We start from the raw sequence: 17,519 nt of genomic DNA, 5'->3' as shown, positions 1-17,519 counted from the left end.
ATGGTTCTGATCTGTTAGTATCCATGGGGTTCTTCCCTTGGTCTTGGTCTTCTGGTTTCCGTCTGGTCCGTTTAGCGACAAAATGCAAAGCAGCGTACCACCAAGCACCAACACATCCGTCCGTTGGGACACGGCAGATGCATCGGTCCGTCATTGCTGTTTGTCGTAGTGCCATACATTTTTTTGGCAAAGCAGGAGTCCTGTTCGTGTTCCCTGGTGTACTTCTCTTTGTGATTCCTTTGCCTCTGCCCTGCCTGCGTGCGGTCCCGCGGCAGGCCATGCAGCTTTTTGGGTTTTGTCTTTGGTTCACGGCATGCAACGCCGAGGCCGTGCTGCTCCGCTCCTCGGATCTCCTGTACCGCCACTTCGAGTGCTACTCCGTGTGGCACCCCGGCACATGAACCTCCGTGTTTGCATCTAGTACGTCGGGAAACTCTTTTTTTAACTCTCTCGGTCCAGCCTTGGACGTTTGCTTTTTGTGTGTGGGTGGAACAACAGTGGTAGATCTCTTCTTCAGGTGTATACCCGAAAATTTGGACGTGAGATTTAATATTATTGTTTTCCAACCTTTTACAGCGAGCTCTAAAATTTCGATGTGGGGTTTAATATTATTATTGTTTTCCAACTTTTTATGGTGAGCTCTACTTTGCTTAAAATCTTGTACTCTGCTCACACATGCATGAATGTACCTCTTTTTTGGCAAATTATTTTATATTCGTCTGGTACATTTACATTTGTAAATCGTAAACTGACGATGAATTATTTTGGTACTGCTCGTAACAAGTAATAGTATCTGGTATACAGTCCATAGTTCCTTTTTTTTTGGAGTAGGTACATATACACACAGGTCCTTTTTTTTAATACACGCAGTACGCAGGTCCTTTTTTACTGCACACAGTACACAGGCTCGTCCGCTTATTGTATTCACACCGCAATAAGATTCGTGCCCGTCACAGCCTCCCACTCGACCCCTCCTCACCCAGCGCCGCCACCCCTTCTCCGCCTCCGGCGCTGCCCGCCGGCCTGCTCACCCGCGGCCCTTAGTCTGGAACCCTAGTATGGCCGTCCCAAAAATTTACTTTCCTGTGCCCCCCTTGAGTTTTGGGTGTTCGATTTGGGATCCAGACTTATTCCCCGCTTGATTGACTCTATCTAAGAGTTCTTCCGTTTCGAGTGGATTTTCTTCTGGGCTCCATAAGTCGAAATGGAGGCCACCACCACATGGTATGTGTTGCCGTTTGCTTGCCAGATTCCCAGTCCTGCGATGCCACTAGCAGCTAGATCTCCTTTATTGCCTAATTATTGTTCATTGTTTTCTTAAGATCCGGTAGTTTTCCCTCACGGATTGATTGGATTCTATGCTGTGTTATTTCAACCTGCACGATTCGACTCATTTGAATCAAATGTAGCATAGGTTTGATTTGTTCAAGATGACTGGACAAATCAGATGGCTAACTGTCTCTATTCTGTGTACTGAATGTAGAACAGAGCGTCTCCTGTTTTTGGATACATAATGAATTAATGATGTTGAAATGTGTCGCTGTAGGTTTCCATCAACCCGGAGTCAAAGTCAAGAGCTGTGAACAGGGAGGTACTCAGTGAGCTAATCAAGTTGCACGGCAAGACATCCCTTGGCGGCAAATTGCCTGCCTATGATGGAAGAAAGAGTCTCTACACTGCAGGCTCACTCCCTTTTGAGTCAGAGGAGTTCTCTGTTACACTGGTTGATCCTGAAAAGAAAGACAAAGAAAAGTAAGATTGGATTCTTTACCTTCAATCTTGTCCAACTTGCTTATCCATTGTATTTGTAGCTACTAACTAGTTGCCTCTTCATTTGCAGGGCTGAAAGGGAGTACAAGATCACCATTAGGATTGCTGGGAGGACGGACCTGTACCACCTCCAGCAGTTCCTCAAAGGAAGACAGAGGGATATGCCTCAAGAAACCATCCAAGTTCTTGATGTTGTCCTCAGGGAGTCACCATCCTGGAAGTATGACATCCACCTTCTGGTTTCTTGCTATCAGTTTTTCTTGATCATACTAGCTAGTTCTCTAGAGCCCTAACACTATTGCTGGCAATTCCTTTTCATTGCAGCTATGTCACAGTGTCCAGATCCTTATTCTCCACCACCTTTGGTCACAGAGGAGACATTGGTGAAGGATTAGAGTGCTGGAGAGGTTACTACCAGAGCTTACGTCCAACCCAGATGGGGCTGTCACTCAATATAGGTACTCCTCTCCCCTCCCCTGTCTGTTACTGTTACTGTTTTCTGATTGCAGTGTGTCCTAGCCTTGTTTATCTGATGATCTCCACTTCATTTTTCAGACATATCTGCAACATCCTTCTTCAAGCCTGTGACAGTGGTCCAGTTTGTGCTAGAGTTCCTCAACTTACGTGATGCCTCACGGCCTCTGACAGACAGGGACCGTGTTAAGGTACTGTTCATCCATGCTAAGCTAGTTTTAGAATTCATGTTATGTAGATTGCGCCATGTTATTCTCTTGACATAGTTGACTAATCTCCTCCTATGCACAATATGCAGATAAAGAAAGCACTCCGTGGGGTGCGTGTCGAAACAAACCACCAGGAAGACCAAATCAGAAGATACAAGATAACAGGGATTACTCCTGTTCCCATGAGCCAGCTCATGTAAATAACTTCCCTCCAATGCTATAATATTCTCCATTATGTCTTTTATCTCTATGTTCTGGTGCAACTAATCAGGGTTGCTGGAATATTAGAAAGGTGCGTAGTTGTGTAGAGATTTCCGGGTTATTGCTTCTTCATTGACGTTGGTGTGTCAGGAACTGGTTAGGGGAATAATTTTGTTTACAACATTCTTCCTGTGCCATATGCATTTGATTTCTGCAGCATAGCAAGGATCTGTTTGTGCCAAATTGTTTTCTGTTCACAATTTCCCTTATGAACGTTTAGACCACAGTTTCCTTTTTAGCATCTATCCATGATTATCATTCCCTTTCTAATAGCACTCTACTCGGGTTGTTTTTGTTGTTGTTAGATTTCCTGTTGATGAGAGAGGAACAAGAATGTCAGTTGTTCAGTACTTCATGCAAAGATACAACTACAATCTGCAGTATACTTCTTGGCCCTGCTTGCAGTCTGGAAGTGATGCTCGGCCTGTGTATCTGCCTATGGAGGTATTGTGTCCATGCCTGCTTCGTCATACTTGAATTATGCATTGTTTGCTCATGGTTCTCTACAAATTGATTGTAGGCGTGCAAGATTGTTGAAGGGCAAAGGTACTCTAAGAAACTGAATGACAAGCAGGTCACCAACATACTTAGAGCTACCCGTCAACGTCCCCAGCAGAGGGAGCAAAGCATTCGTGAGGTATGTACCTACTGTAAACTGGATTCTGTAAATACCTGCCCATATCTTCTTTTCAAGGCATATATGTCATGTTTGCCTGTAATGTCCAGTCTTTCTCGTAACACTCTTTTTCACGCTGTAGATGGTTCTGCATAACAAGTATGCTCAGGAGTTTGGAATCAATGTCTGCAGTGACCTGGTCTCTGTTCCAGCCCGTGTGCTGCCTCCCCCCATGGTAAGGATGCTGCATTTTTTTCCCTTTCTCTGAGCTGCTTAAACTGGAAGGATTTGTAGTAATCACATCCTTCGTATGTGTTTCAGTTGAGATATCATGATTCTGGAAAGGAGAAAACTTGTGCGCCAAGTGTTGGACAGTGGAACATGATTAACAAGGTATTTCCCTGTTCAGTGTCTTCACTCCCAATTTTACTAAGCATTACTTCTTCTTGGAAGTAAATACATGGAGAACTTGTTGAGTTTCTTCTTTGTTTGGTCTAAATGTATTGGACAGGTCATTATTTTCTATGCAGCAACTGAAATTATTTTGCTTGATTGCACTTTATTGATCATGTAGTTAACACTAGTTACTTAAATTGAGAAACAGTTGAGCTTGTTTGCGACTTGGCTCATTATTTTGTATGTAGTATATTGATGATAGTACAAATGATAGGTCTCATTTGAGTTTTCTTATTGCAGAAAATGATCAATGGAGGAATCATAGACAACTGGGCCTGTGTGAGTTTTTCACGCATGCGTCCTGAGGAGGTACACAGGTTCTGTTGTGATCTGATTCAGATGTGCAATATGACTGGAATGGTAAAGGCTTTTGCATTGCTTTCCTGTTTCTCAGGCATTTATGGTTTATGTGTGTATGTTACAGCTCACTGACTTGTGTTTTCCAACCCTGTAGTCTGTCAATCCAAGGCCACTTGTAGACAACCGATCAGCTAGCCCCAACCACATTGAGAATGCTTTGAGAGATGTCTACAGGAGGACAATGGAAATGCTTTCCAAGCAGGGACACGAAAAACAGCTACAACTGTTAATCGTAATCCTACCTGAAGTCAGTGGTTCTTATGGTATGCATATGGCTCCTCTGGTCAATCCCCTTCCACATTCTCTTGGATTTCTGTAGATTTATGTGTGTGCCATGTTTAATTTTGCAGGGAAAATCAAGAAGGTTTGCGAGACTGACCTTGGGATCGTGTCTCAGTGTTGCCTGCCAAGTCATGCTGCCAGACCGAACAAGCAATATATGGAGAATGTTGCACTCAAAATCAATGTGAAGGTAACATAAGCACCTGGTCTATGTTTTACATTCAGTTTCCATGGAATGTTGATTTGTTGTCTACTTCGGTTTCTGTTGAATGTGATAATTCTGTGTCTTGACTAGGTCGGAGGACGCAACACAGTTCTGGAGAGAGCTTTTGTGCGAAATGGCATACCGTTTGTGTCTGAAGTCCCAACAATCATCTTTGGTGCTGATGTTACACACCCCCCACCTGGAGAGGACTCTGCATCATCTATTGCTGCGGTTAGTTCTTCGCCATAGCTAACAGTTTGTCAATTCGTTATATCTGATTTTATCCTTCAAATGGAATTATCATCTTGATGCACATACCTGTTGAGTACAAATAGGCTTATCCATTTCTTTTATTGGATTGATGTAGGTGGTGGCATCAATGGACTGGCCAGAGATCACCAAGTACAGAGGTCTTGTCTCTGCTCAACCACACAGGCAGGAGATAATCAAAGACCTCTTCTGTGTCACCAAAGACCCGCAGAGGGGTAATGTTAATGGTGGCATGATCAGGTGAGTTTTGTGATTAGTCAGAGACGATTGCTAGCAGTTGTCCTGTGGATCAACTGCTAACCTGACATAATTGTCTCTACAGGGAGTTACTGATTGCCTTCCGCAGGAAGACAGGCCGGAGGCCTGAGAGGATACTCTTCTACAGGTGTGTGCACAAATTCATGACACTCTTTTCATCCCGTCCATTCCATGGAACTGCCTGACCGATCATTCTCATGTACTACAGGGATGGTGTAAGTGAAGGCCAATTCAGCCATGTTCTGCTTCATGAAATGGACGCAATCAGGAAGGTAAGCCTGCACCATATGATTACATGCAAATTTCTGTTTTGTCTACCTCTTGTGATGTTATCCTTGGCTTTTCTCATTCTGATGGTTCTTAATTTTGCTGTTGCAAGGCCTGCGCCTCACTGGAGGAGGGGTATATGCCCCCAGTCACCTTTGTGGTTGTCCAGAAAAGGCATCACACCAGGTTGTTCCCTGAGGTTAATGGGAGGCGTGATATGACTGACAAGAGTGGGAACATACTTCCAGGTTAGTAGTTCAATGTCACTGGTAGCAACTATCTGCTACTTGTTGAAGCATTGCTGACTGTGATTGCTATTTTTATTGTCCTGCAGGAAGTGTTTTTGGACTCATGACCTGCCACGCAACAGACTTTGGTTTTTATCTGTGCAACAACACCAACGTACAGGTAGACACTTGATCCAAATGTCATTTTTAATATGCATTTGATCTTCAGTGTTTGCATACTGAGTGCTTGCAAATACTCGCAGGGAACTAGTTGTAACTACCATGTTCTTTATGATGAGAATAGTTTCACGGCCGATGCGCTTCAGTGCCTGATGAAGAAGCTCTGTAGCGCGTAATCCTCTCTCTCTCTCTCTCTCTCTCTCTCTCTCTCTCTCTCTCTCGTGTGTGTGTGTGGTGCTGTCTTATGAATCTGACCACTTCTGATCTGTCTTATACAGCTATGCTCGTTGCGTTCCTGGACTCTCCACCGGTGAGTTTTTTTCTTGTTCAGTTACTGCCTTAATTTTACTCGAAGTCTGTTCTTTTTCCCTCTAAGTAGATAAGATAATCATGTTAGTGTGTAGCTTAGGCCTTGTAATATTGGATAGTTGCTTGTATGTCTGCTTAATTGTGCTTTGACAATGAGCCTTTGTTCTGCTACTCCGTCCTCTGTTTTGATGTTTTACATCTTGTGCTGTTTATTTCCAGAACCTAAAATTTAACATGTTTTGCAGTGGCACCGGCATTTTACGCTCATGTAAAAGCTAGAGTCTGTACTCATTACTACATGGAAGGGGATGGGTCAAATGGAGAACTAAATATTAAGCTTCTTGGCGGTGGTGACAGGTTAATTACTGACATTTTATTACTATTTCAGTTTGTAACCATTTGTCTTTTTCCTTTATGCGAAGCTTTAATGTTATTACTGTTTTGCAGTGTGGATTCTGGAAGGCCTTTCAAAAGGCCTCGTAAAGAGTCTGGTTCGTCATCTGAGGCGGCCAATCAACCAATTTTGCCTGTTAACAAAATTTCTAACATCAGTAATACTGATACCGTCTCTTTTGAAGACTATCTTAAGGCATATCGCGACAGTTTTATTATTAAAGTGACAATACAGGATTGTACCTCTAAAGTTGTAGGTCCACAGGAAGATAGATATGACTTTGGCGACACCGGTAGGGTACTTGGTAACAGTTTTCTGATAGCTTACTTTGACACGCACAAAGAGAATCTGACGTGGGCTGGGCAATTGACGCATAAAGATATTGCAGTACGTCATGGTCGAATCATTGTTACTAGAAAGCCAAGAGTGGCTACTAGTCAAGCTGATTTCGACCTGGACATCCATGCCCTTGTATTAACGTTGAGAGCTACATTCCTTCCAAGGGCAAAGAATTTGCCGTAGTTTAAAGGCTATCTTGAATTTATCGAGAAGAGCAAATTTAGGAATGATCCAAGGCTGCTACCCTACAAACGGCGTCCCTTGGTGTTTATGTCCCCCGTAGAAAGAGGTTATTCTTGAACAACTTCTATGCTTTTACTTATTTTTTTGAGAAAATGTGTCATTTCATAGTAGCTTAGTTAATGATAGCTTAATTGTACTTTTATCCATTGTTGGGTTAACTAATGCATTATATACTAACAGCTAGTTGTAGTTCTTATTGAATAACTGATTATTTACTGCAATTGTAGCTGCTGCACTGGATCATGTTTTGAAGAGTTATTTCCGGCTCTCTATTGCTGATCAGGAGGCTTTCCGGTCTGCATTGACTAATTTTAAATGCCCTCAGTGGCCTGATGCAAAAGATTACTGTATTTTCGTTCCTTTGGTTGATTATTCAAAGAAGAAGAATCAGGGCAAGGATACTTACGGTGAAGAGGAATTTTACTGTTTACTCATCTTGCGAAACCACAATCAGCACGGCAATGTGGTATACTCAATGTCTAATCTCTTACAGTTGTCATAGGTCTCAATTGTTTGCTGTTGTTCTAAAACGTTTTGTTTAAATTACAGTTGTCATGGGAACTGCTTGATTATGCCTCGGTTGCTTGTTTTGGAGATTTTGTCCAGAACTGTTTCATAGGTCTAATGGTAGCGGACTATGAAGTTTATAAAGCCCTTGCTTAAAGGTAACAAGTCATTTGTTCTTGAATTCTGTCCTTATAGCCATTGTTGGGTAAATATTGGCTTTATATGTATGCAACATCTTTCAGAATATCGAATGTTAGTTTCTAGCCGTTTAATTTTGGAATAAGTTGTGGCATAAAGGGCAGTCCGGTGCATGTAGCTCCCGCTTGCGCATGGTCCAGGGGGGTCCGGACACTCTGGGTCTATTGTACGCGGCCTTTCCCTACATTTCTGTAGTCTTGTTTATGGCATGTGTTTACGAGATATTCCTAGTCTTTGGTTCCCTCTTTGTTTCTTGGATCGGAATGCATGTTCTTGTACGAATTGTTCTGTTTTCGTCTCGAGTTTCTACTGTCTACACGAAGTCCTTGCATGTGCGATAAAAATCTTGGCATATGATCTTTCTCTGCTTCTGCTTGTGATGCCACAGCACCCCACATATTTAGTTTGCTCTGGTTACTACTGATGTCAATGCCATAAACACGAGGTCCTTGTAGTTTTTTTGGTATGATTCTTTATTTTTTATGTTCATTAAGAATTGAGTTAAGCTTCTGTAATGGATTCTGCCTTGAACTTCCGAATTGTGATATCCAAGCTGGTATTGTTTTTTTATGCATCTGATTGAATCTGATGGCTAACCTCTTGATGCTTTGTGATGGGTGGCAGGCATTTGGCAGGCAGAAGGTGGAGCCTGAGGTGAAGGAGGAGACTCCAGGTACAAAACCAGAAGCACCGGCCGTAGCTGAGTCTAAGTGAAGGCGTCTTGTGCTCGTGATCGTCTTCCATGAACTTGAAGCTTCATTCACTGGGAGTTTTGTGGTCTTATCAGCCTATAGTTGTCTTTTGGTTTTGTCCTTCTGTTTGCTTAGTTGGGACATGGTTTGCCTGAGTGATTTCAAATTGTGAGACACTAAGATCCGTTCCAGTTATGGATTTTAATCCGGTTGGTACTGCCGTCATTTGCGGTGCGTTTTTGTGTTTGTCCTATGCTTCATTTTGTTGAATGGAATGGAAGATCATTTGATCAGGTAGTTCTCTGTGCAATGCATATTCTTTTTCCCAATCAAAGAAAGGAGGCAGGATTTTAAGTTCCAAGTATGAATTTCATGGAGTTTGTGTACACATGTTTGTACACATAATGTGGTCACAAGCTTCACAACACACTTAACTGTGTGTCCTTCTAAACTTGTTCCTTTTGGTAAGCTTTAGGCTGTTTGAGTTGCTCGGCTTGGACTTAGCCTTCAGATCCAAATTGGTAAGCCACGATACATCTTTGTTCTTTTTGCTCAGATGAGTTTTCAGAGTTCTCAGTCTTGTAGACAGAATTCCAAATTCTGATAGTGTTGTTGCTTCAAAGGAGTAAAACTTCTCAAAAGCTTCAAAGGAGTAAAACTTATCAAAAGCATCAGACTGCGCCTTGTCTATATACATTCAATTCTGAAAATAGTTAGAACATCTTATATTTGTGAACAGAGGGAGTAGTTAGTAGGCATAGAACCGATCGCAAAAACCTGACCATGTTAGTACACAACCATGTGTCACAAGATTCACTGCACACTTTACTGTGTGCCGTTCTAAACTTATTCCTTTTTGAAAGCTTCAGGCTCTACCTCTGCGTCGATGGGTAAATAAAATCGCTGTTTGTGCCATAAAACAAAAGGGTTCACAACACAGATAAGATACAAGGATGACAAGCTTCACAACACAGATAATAAGATACAAAGATCGCGAGCCAGATAGATGTATTTTCCCACTTCATTTCTTTCATCTACTTTGAACATATACCTGGCTAACAGCCTGAAATTTGTGCGGGCCTATATATGCATAGGCTATGTTTCTTCTAACAATAATTAGCTCAAACTACACATAATATATCTCTGTCTCTTTTGCTGGTTTCAAAAATATCCATCCCGCGTGAAGGGCATAAGAATGCATAGCATACATGTACAGAGACTTTGAATTTGTGCTACACCGTTATCTCCATTCAAATAAAGGTAGCAAGTGCCACAAAAATTTGATACAAACTATCCAATTGTTTGGTATGCTCATATTTTGGTACAGGAACTAATTCGAGCATGCCTACTCGGATGAATTCTGTGATGCGGGAGCTATCCTGTAAGAACACTCTCAAGCGAGAAACAGAGAACCAACTTCTAATAGGCCAATCAACGATCCAGTTCTTTCTGCTGTGTGGGTATCTATCGCCTGTAGCGGTATCGCTTGAAGTTGAAATACAGATGAAGAATCCCACGCTCAAATGTGCACTTGAAGCCCTTCTTGTGTGAGTACTCCCACTCCTTGTTCACGATGCGGAAAGACTGCCAAGGAAAACCAGAGTAGGTAAGAGGATCTTCCATGGAAACTATGACAGCAAAACTGAAAAGGTGAGGCAAAAGGCTTACAATATCCTCGTATGGAGGGCCAGCATGAAACCTTATATGGCATGTCTCCCCCGCGCTTCCATCTTTCTCTATAGTGTATATTGGTGCTTTTGATTTATCCACAAGATCAGGGTAAAATATGTTGAACTTGTAGACCCTGGACGATTTTAGGAGGCGGGTTGTCGTGATCATAATGAGTTTGATTGTATTTGTTCCACTCATATCCAGTATGCACACGATTGAAGTACTTTGGTTTCCTTGGTCGGTACTTGTCATGCCACCAGTAAACCTATGAGCACATTAAGCAAGTATGTGAGAATCCAGCTGAGAGCTTGAGAGAGAATGGAGGTTCACTAGCAATAGCTTGATGCGTCAAACTTCCTAGAATTTTCTAGCATGTAAAAGCATATTATCATCCAAATTGCTAAGTAGATGATGTCAAATATAGCTTCAGAAATCAGAATAATATTAATATCCAACTCAAAAAAGTAAATTTGCAATCCTTGGTTCCTGACTACAAGGGAATCCAGCATATCAACATAATGCTGGAGATTACGGGTATGCATATACTGATATATGTTTAGGAAGGATAATGATATGGTAGCACTACTACATTCCTCAGATAATAAAGAAGACTGTAGTATTGTTTGTGCCCAGAAGGCAAATGAGTCTAACCTGTGAATCCAGGTTCACTTCAGCACCTGAACCAAACACAGCGTCCCCTTCCTCCATTGCTCCCATCGCTTTCATTGCCTTCAGCTCCAACTCATCTGGTTTTTTTGCCTTAGCTGTCATGACCTCCTTAACTTTCCTTTGATGCTCGGTAACTACAGCTTCACGTTGCCGATCCTGGAGAATATTTCAAAGGACAGAGCACATGTGTGAGACTGGCCCGCCAACCTCATTTCAAATTTGTAATGAACACATGAAATGTACCTACTCATGCAACAAATTGAGAGAGAAAAAAAGCCCCCCTCCCCAGGGAAACAAAATCGTTTAAGTGTTCCAAAGTAACCTTAGAACTAGGTTTTAGCTGGTTTCTCTTATTAACCGCTCAAAAAATTTCTACTTAATAAAGAGGCAGAGCTCGAGCTGGTTGCTTCCTAGGATGCATTAGCATTACCATCAGAACTTACCCATAAATGACACTAAGCTTTTTTCAGGGAAAACATGCATGAAGGCCTAGAACACCATGTTCTTTATCATCATAAAGAACATTATTAGAACTTTATTAGACTGGAAACAGTAATAACATTAAAGCTTGGTAGAAAGGAATATAGATATGATTTTGACGACATCGGTAGGGTACTCGGTAGTAGTTTTCTTATAGCTTACTTTGACACACACAAAGAGAACTTGACGTGGGGTGGAGAATTGATGTTTGAAGATATTGAAGTAAGCTATGGTCGAATCGTGGTGAATAGAAAGCCAAGAGTGGCTACGAGTCAAGATGATTTTGACAAGGATATCCATGTCCTCGTATTAATGTTGAGAGCTACATTCCTTCCAAAGGGGAAGAATTTACCATACTTTGAAGGCTTTCTTACATTTATCGAGAAGAGCAAATTTAGAAATCATCCAGAACTGCTACCGTACAAGCGGCGCCCCTTGGTTTTTATGTCCCCACTAGAAAGAGGTAATTGTTGTTGAACTTCTATGCTTTTACTTATTTTTTTGAGAAACTGTGTCATTTTATAGTAGCTTAGTTAGTGATAGCTTAATTGCACTTTTATCCACTGTTGGGTTAACTAATGCATTATACTAACAACTATTTGCAGTTACGTTATTGAATAACTGCTTTTTTACTGCAATTGTAGCTGCTGCTTTGGATAATCTTTTGAAGATTTATTTCTGGCTCAATGTTACTGAGCAGGAGAATTTCCGGTCAACATTGACCAACTTCGATTGCCCCAAGTGGCCTGATGCAAAAAGTTATTGCATTTTTGAACCTTTGGTTACTTATCAAGTGAACAAGCATGACGTCGATACATACCTAGACGAGGAATTTTATTGTTTACTCATTTTGCGAAACCATAATGAGCACGGCAAAGTGGTACTAAATGTCTAATCTCTTTATTATAACTGTTTCCCTTTTATTGTTTGCTGTTGTTCTAAAGATTAGTTTAAATTACAGTTGCCATGGGAATTGCTTGATTATGCCTCAGTTGCGTGCTTCGGAGATTTTGTTCAGGATTCTTTCTTGGGTCTTATGCTAAAGGGCTATGAAGTTCATAAAGCCCTTGCTTAAAGGTAACAAGTCATTTGCTCCTAAATTCTGTTCTTATAGCCACTGTTGGGTAAATATTTCTTGGATAATTTGTGGTAGATTCTTAGATAGGGACATAAAATTGGATAACATTGTTCCTAGTCTTTGGTTCCCTCTTTGTTTCTTGGATCGGAATGCATGTTCTTGTACGAATTGTTCTGTTTTCATCTCCTGATGACCACAAGCTGATAACCACGGGGCTATTTTCTTAGAATTTTCGAGTTTCTACTGTCTACACGAAGTCCTTGCATGTGCGATAAAGATCTTGAAAAAATCTTGGCATCTAATCTTTCTCTGTTTCTGCTTGTGATGTCAAAACACCCCACGTATCTAGTTTGCTCTGGTTACTACTGATGCCAATGCCATTTATTGTAATGGATTCTGTCCTGAACTTCCGAATTGTGATATCCAATCTGCTACTGTTTTCTGATGCGTCTGATTGAATCTGATGGCTGACCTCTTGATGCTTTGTGATGGGTGGCAGGCATTTGGCAGGCAGAAGGTGGAGCCTGAGGTCAAGGAGGAGACTCCGGGTGTGATGCCAGAAGTACCGGCGGCAACTGAGTCTCAGTGAAGGCGTCCTGAGCTCGTGATCGTCTTCCATGAATCTGAAGCTTCATTCACTGAGAGTTGTGAGGTCTTATCAGCATAGAGTTATCTTTTGGTTTTGTCCTTGTCTTTGCTTAGTTGGGACATGGTTTGCCTGAGCGATTTCAACTTGTAAGACACTAAGACCCGTTCCAGTTATGGATCTTAATCTGGTTGGAACCGCCGTCATTTGCGGTGCATTTTGGTGATATTCGTTTTGCCATCACCTATGCTTCATTCTGTCGAATGGAATGGAAGATCATTTGATCAGGTAGTTCTCTGTGCAATGCGACCTGGTCTTGTTCTGGTTCTCCTTGATGCTACCAATGCTACCTGCTTCCTATTGAGTTTAGTTGCTTCAGTGTATTCGTGCAGTATTATAGTTGGTGTTTACATTCGAATGTATATTTCTCAAAGATTGGCCAGGCCAATAAGAGTTTATAAGGGCACATCAAGCCGTGAGGAGAGGTGGGTCAGCCAAAAATTGCCTGCCTCCTTGTCTGTCTTGGCTGCTACCTTGTCTACCGGTTCCCTAAACCGGTTGCACCAAAGTTCATAAGTTTCAAATAGTAAGCAGAGCATCATGGTGTTCATTTCTGAAGGCGGCAGCGTTCCTAGATTGCTAGATCTTCCAGAGGATGGAAGCAGCACCTCAGGTCAGACGGAGGGATCAAGACCAGTCGGGGCGATGGCAGACCAAAGGTCTTAAAACCTGCGAGAAGGGTTGATTTGAAGTTGAACCCAAACTTGGCACGCTTTGGGGTAGTTTAAGAACAAATGTGCAGTGTCTTTAGAGGTGCATGGGCAGGCTGCATCTGAGATTATATGCTTGTGAAACTGGTTAGCTCGTGTTTAAGAGGAGCCAGCCGAAGAGCCTTAGCTTGGGGTGAGCTCTTGATCGCCAAATTAGGTTCGCGCGATCATCTTCAGTTTCCCCCTGAGTGAGGATCGCATAGGCTGCCTTTGAGGAGAATGGCGCACCATGGTTGAGGATCCGATCGTCCGGTCCTTCAGAGAGCTGGAAGTCCTGTAACAGTACATTCAAGGCAACAAGCTCGGCCGAAGTAGCATTAGATAGCCGGTTAGTCAGGTTCGCATGTAAGCCGTACTGCATGACGTGGAAAACAAGGATGTGTGGGTCTCTTGAGTGGGAGTAGAGGCTTGGGAATTTCTAAGCTAGGGAGGTTTGCTGTAGCCAGGTGTCATGCCTGAAGAAAGTTCTGAGGCCATTATTTGTGAGCACAGATGAGATGGAACATAGGGTTTTTATGTGGCATTATATGATTTTGGTCAGGAAGGTGGGGTTGTTGCAGGAGGCAATGTGTGGCAGGTTGTTTAGGTGTGTACTTTGTTTAGCCATGAAATCCAGGGCAGCACAATAGGAGAGCTGTCAGAGAGGAGCTTGTGAGCAAACTTCATTAGCAAACAATCATTTTATAAAGCTATATTTTTTATGCCAAGACCACCAATTTGTTTTCAGTTTGCAAACGACAATAAGGCATTGAGCGCCAGAACATGACTCGTCGGCGGCCCAGAAGAACGCTCTCCGAATAGCATCAATGGCTTTCACCGTTTATTTAGGGAGTTTGAAAACAGACATGAAGTACGTGGCTAGCGAGTCGAGAACCGAATAGATGAGAACTAAATGTGCCGAACGGGAGAGCAGTTTGGCGCACCATCCAGGCAGGCGATTTAGGCAGCTAGAGATGATCGGCTGCAAAGCGGAAGCTGGCAGTTTGTAGGGTGACAGGGGGCCCTAGGTACTTATGTGGAAAATTAAAGATGGGGCAACCTAAGGTAGAAGCAATTGTAGCAGCGGTAGCGTTGTCTAAGTGCAGTGGGACGAAGGTGCTTTTGAAGAAGTTTATGTGAAGCCCAGTAGCTGCGGAGAAGGATTCCAAGATTGATTTAAGAGTGGCAGCTGCTTCATCAGATGCATGTTACAATTAGGGTGTCGTCGACGTAGTGAAGCACCACGGGGGGAGATCATGGTAGATTGGGTGCCCGAGAGCAGCATTAGATGTAGTGAATGCATTACAGATTAGCTATTGCAAGATATCTACCACAATGAATTAAGAGTTACGACGAGAGGGGGTCACCTTGACGAAGACCATTTTTGCAGTTAATCTAATCACCCTCGACTCCAATTAATAGAACATAAGTTTTGTCCGAGCTTAGGATGTCATTGATCCAAGCGTAGAAGCGGTCTGGGAAACCGTGGTGTCGCAAGATTTTGAGAAGGGAAGCCAGGAGACAGAGTCATAGGCTTTTCTAAAATCCAGCTTTAGGATCATAGTTTGGGCTTCCCGTTTGTGACATCAGTTTTTTTGACAAAAGGGTGATTTTTATTGGCTCGAAATGAAGCTCAAGAGGATAAACAGAAAGAGCACACATCCGACCTTTGCATAGCTAGGATGCACACAGTCAACCACAACGCACGCAAACAAAAAACACACCCGCAAAATGTAAAGTCATATAAGACCAAAACTATGCGTAGGCGGGTGAAAAAGAAAAACTCAATCGACTAAATCCGTGATCGGCAAACTACAACAATGATCATATGTAACGACCCGACCCTGCTTCGCGTCCGTCCAGGCACGAGCGTGTGCGCGCTTTGACAGCACCGGGTCTACCTCGACCCGATCCAGCAAGCGAGCCGGCCTACCTTGGCCTCTCCATCGACCTGGGCTTGGCCCGTGGTGAGAATGTTGGAAATATCCCCTAGAGGCAATAATAAAATGGTTATTATTATATTTTCTTGTTCATGATAATTGTCTATTGTTCATGCTATAATTGTACTAATCGGAAACCGTAATACATGTGTGAATACATAGACCACAACATGTCCCTAGTAAGCCTCTAGTTGACTAGCTCGTTGATCAATAGATGGTTGTGGTCTCCTGACCGTGGACATTGGATGTCGTTGATAACGGGATCACATCATTAGGAGAATAATGTGATGGACAAGACCCAATCCTAAGCATAGCACAAGACCGTGTAGTTCGTTTGCTAGAGCTTTTCTAATGTCAAGTATCATTTCCTTAGACCATGAGATTGTGCAACTCCCGGATACCGTAGGAATGCTTTGGGTGTATCAAACGTCACAACGTACGTTGTGACTATAAAGGTGCACTACAGGTATCTCCGAAAGTGTCTGTTGGGTTGGCACGAATCGAGACTGGGATTTGTCACTCCGTATGATGGAGAGATATCTCTGGGCCCACTCGGTAACGCATCATTATAATGAGCTCAATGTGACTAAGAAGTTAGCCACGAGATCATGCGTTACGGAACGAGTAAAGAGACTTGCCGGTAACGAGATTGAACGAGGTATGGGGATACCAACGACCGAATCTCAGGCAAGTAACATACCGATGGACAAAGGGAATTGTATACGGGATTGATTGAATCCCCGACATCGTGGTTCATCCGATGAGATCATCGTGGAACATGTGGGAGCCAACATGGGTATCCAGATCCCGCTGTTGGTTATTGGACGGAGAGATGTCTCGGTCATGTCTGCATGGTTCCCGAACCCGTAGGGTCTACACACTTAAGGTTCGGTGACACTAGAGTTATTATGGGAAATTGTATGTGGTTACCGAAGGTTGTTCCGGGTCCTGGATGAGATCCCGGACGCCACGAGGAGTTCCAGAATGGTCCGGAGGTAACGATTTATATATGGGAAGTCCAATTTCAGTCGCCAGAATGATTTCGGGGGTTAACGGTATTGTACCAGGACCACCGAAAGGTGTCTGGGGGTCCATCGGGTGGGGCCACCTGCCCCGGAGGACTTAATGGGCTGAATATGGGAGGGAACCAGCCCCATAGTGGGCTGGTGCGCCCCCAAGGGCCCAAGGCGCCTAGGGCTGGAAACCCTAGGGGAGGGGGGCGCCTAGCACCTTGCTTCGGGGGCAAGTCTTCCCCTCCTGGCCGCCGCCCCCCTCTAGATGCATATAAGGGGTCCGGTCCCCTCTTCCCTTCCTCCTATAAATAGTGGGGTGGGGTGGGAGGGCAGCCGCACCCCTTCCCCTGGCGCAGCCCTCCACCCCCAACACCTCCTCCTTCTTCGTAGTGCTTGGCGCAGCCCTGCAGGAGAACTAAGAGCTCCACCACCACGCCGTCATGCTCCCGGAGTTCTCCCTCAACTTCTCCTCTCCCCTTGCTGGATCAAGAAGGAGGAGACGTCCCCGGGCTGTACGTGTGTTGAACGCGGAGGCATCGTCCATTCGGTGCTTGGATCGAATCTTCAGCGATTTGAATCGCCGCGAGTACGACTCCATCAACCGCGTTCTTGTAATGCTTCCGCTTAGCGATCTTCAAGGGTATGAAGATGCACTCCCTCTCTCTCGTTGCTAGAATCTCCTAGATTGATCTTGGTGACACGTAGGAAAATTTTGAATTATTACTACGTTCCCCAACAGTGGCATCATGAGCTAGGTCTATGCGTAGATTCTATGCACGAGTAGAACACAAGTAGTTTGGGTGATGATTTGTTCAA

At 43.4% G+C, this 17,519-nt stretch overlaps 1 protein-coding gene and 1 long non-coding RNA gene across 2 annotated transcripts; one reads left to right on the top strand and one right to left on the bottom strand.

Annotated features, from left to right (window-relative positions):
• The first annotated feature begins 982 nt into the window (after nt 1–982).
• LOC119312303 (protein argonaute MEL1-like) lies at nt 983–8,742 on the top strand. The gene is made up of 26 exons (XM_037588026.1): nt 983–1,224; nt 1,547–1,752; nt 1,841–1,990; nt 2,095–2,228; nt 2,326–2,435; nt 2,543–2,649; nt 3,020–3,158; nt 3,235–3,351; nt 3,473–3,565; nt 3,652–3,723; nt 4,027–4,146; nt 4,241–4,409; nt 4,497–4,618; nt 4,724–4,864; nt 5,001–5,143; nt 5,226–5,288; nt 5,370–5,433; nt 5,541–5,676; nt 5,763–5,836; nt 5,919–6,007; nt 6,114–6,145; nt 6,390–6,501; nt 6,592–7,166; nt 7,348–7,586; nt 7,670–7,785; nt 8,450–8,742. Exons 1-23 carry the CDS (start codon nt 1,222–1,224, stop codon nt 7,058–7,060), a joined length of 2,865 nt encoding a protein of 954 aa, XP_037443923.1. The 5' UTR covers nt 983–1,221; the 3' UTR covers nt 7,061–7,166; nt 7,348–7,586; nt 7,670–7,785; nt 8,450–8,742.
• A 1,115-nt stretch (nt 8,743–9,857) lies between these two features.
• Nucleotides 9,858–11,014, bottom strand: LOC119306486. Its single transcript, XR_005148963.1, has 3 exons — nt 10,840–11,014; nt 10,186–10,453; nt 9,858–10,101 (listed from the first exon to the last, which is right to left on the bottom strand). It is a non-coding gene; the product is annotated as an uncharacterized LOC119306486 (long non-coding RNA).
• Between the last annotated feature and the right edge of the window lie 6,505 nt (nt 11,015–17,519).

The sequence above is a fragment of the Triticum dicoccoides genome, chromosome 5B (genome assembly GCF_002162155.2).
Source record: "Triticum dicoccoides isolate Atlit2015 ecotype Zavitan chromosome 5B, WEW_v2.0, whole genome shotgun sequence".
NCBI classification, from domain to species: Eukaryota; Viridiplantae; Streptophyta; class Magnoliopsida; order Poales; family Poaceae; genus Triticum; species Triticum dicoccoides.
This window is presented reverse-complemented; position numbering and strand designations above follow the sequence as displayed.

Coding starts and splice junctions, on each gene's coding strand:
- LOC119312303 (XM_037588026.1), top strand. Junction 2,650..3,019: donor GTTCCCATGAGCCAGCTCAT/GTAAATAACTTC, acceptor TGTTGTTGTTAG/ATTTCCTGTTGATGAGAGAG. Junction 3,159..3,234: donor CTGTGTATCTGCCTATGGAG/GTATTGTGTCCA, acceptor AATTGATTGTAG/GCGTGCAAGATTGTTGAAGG.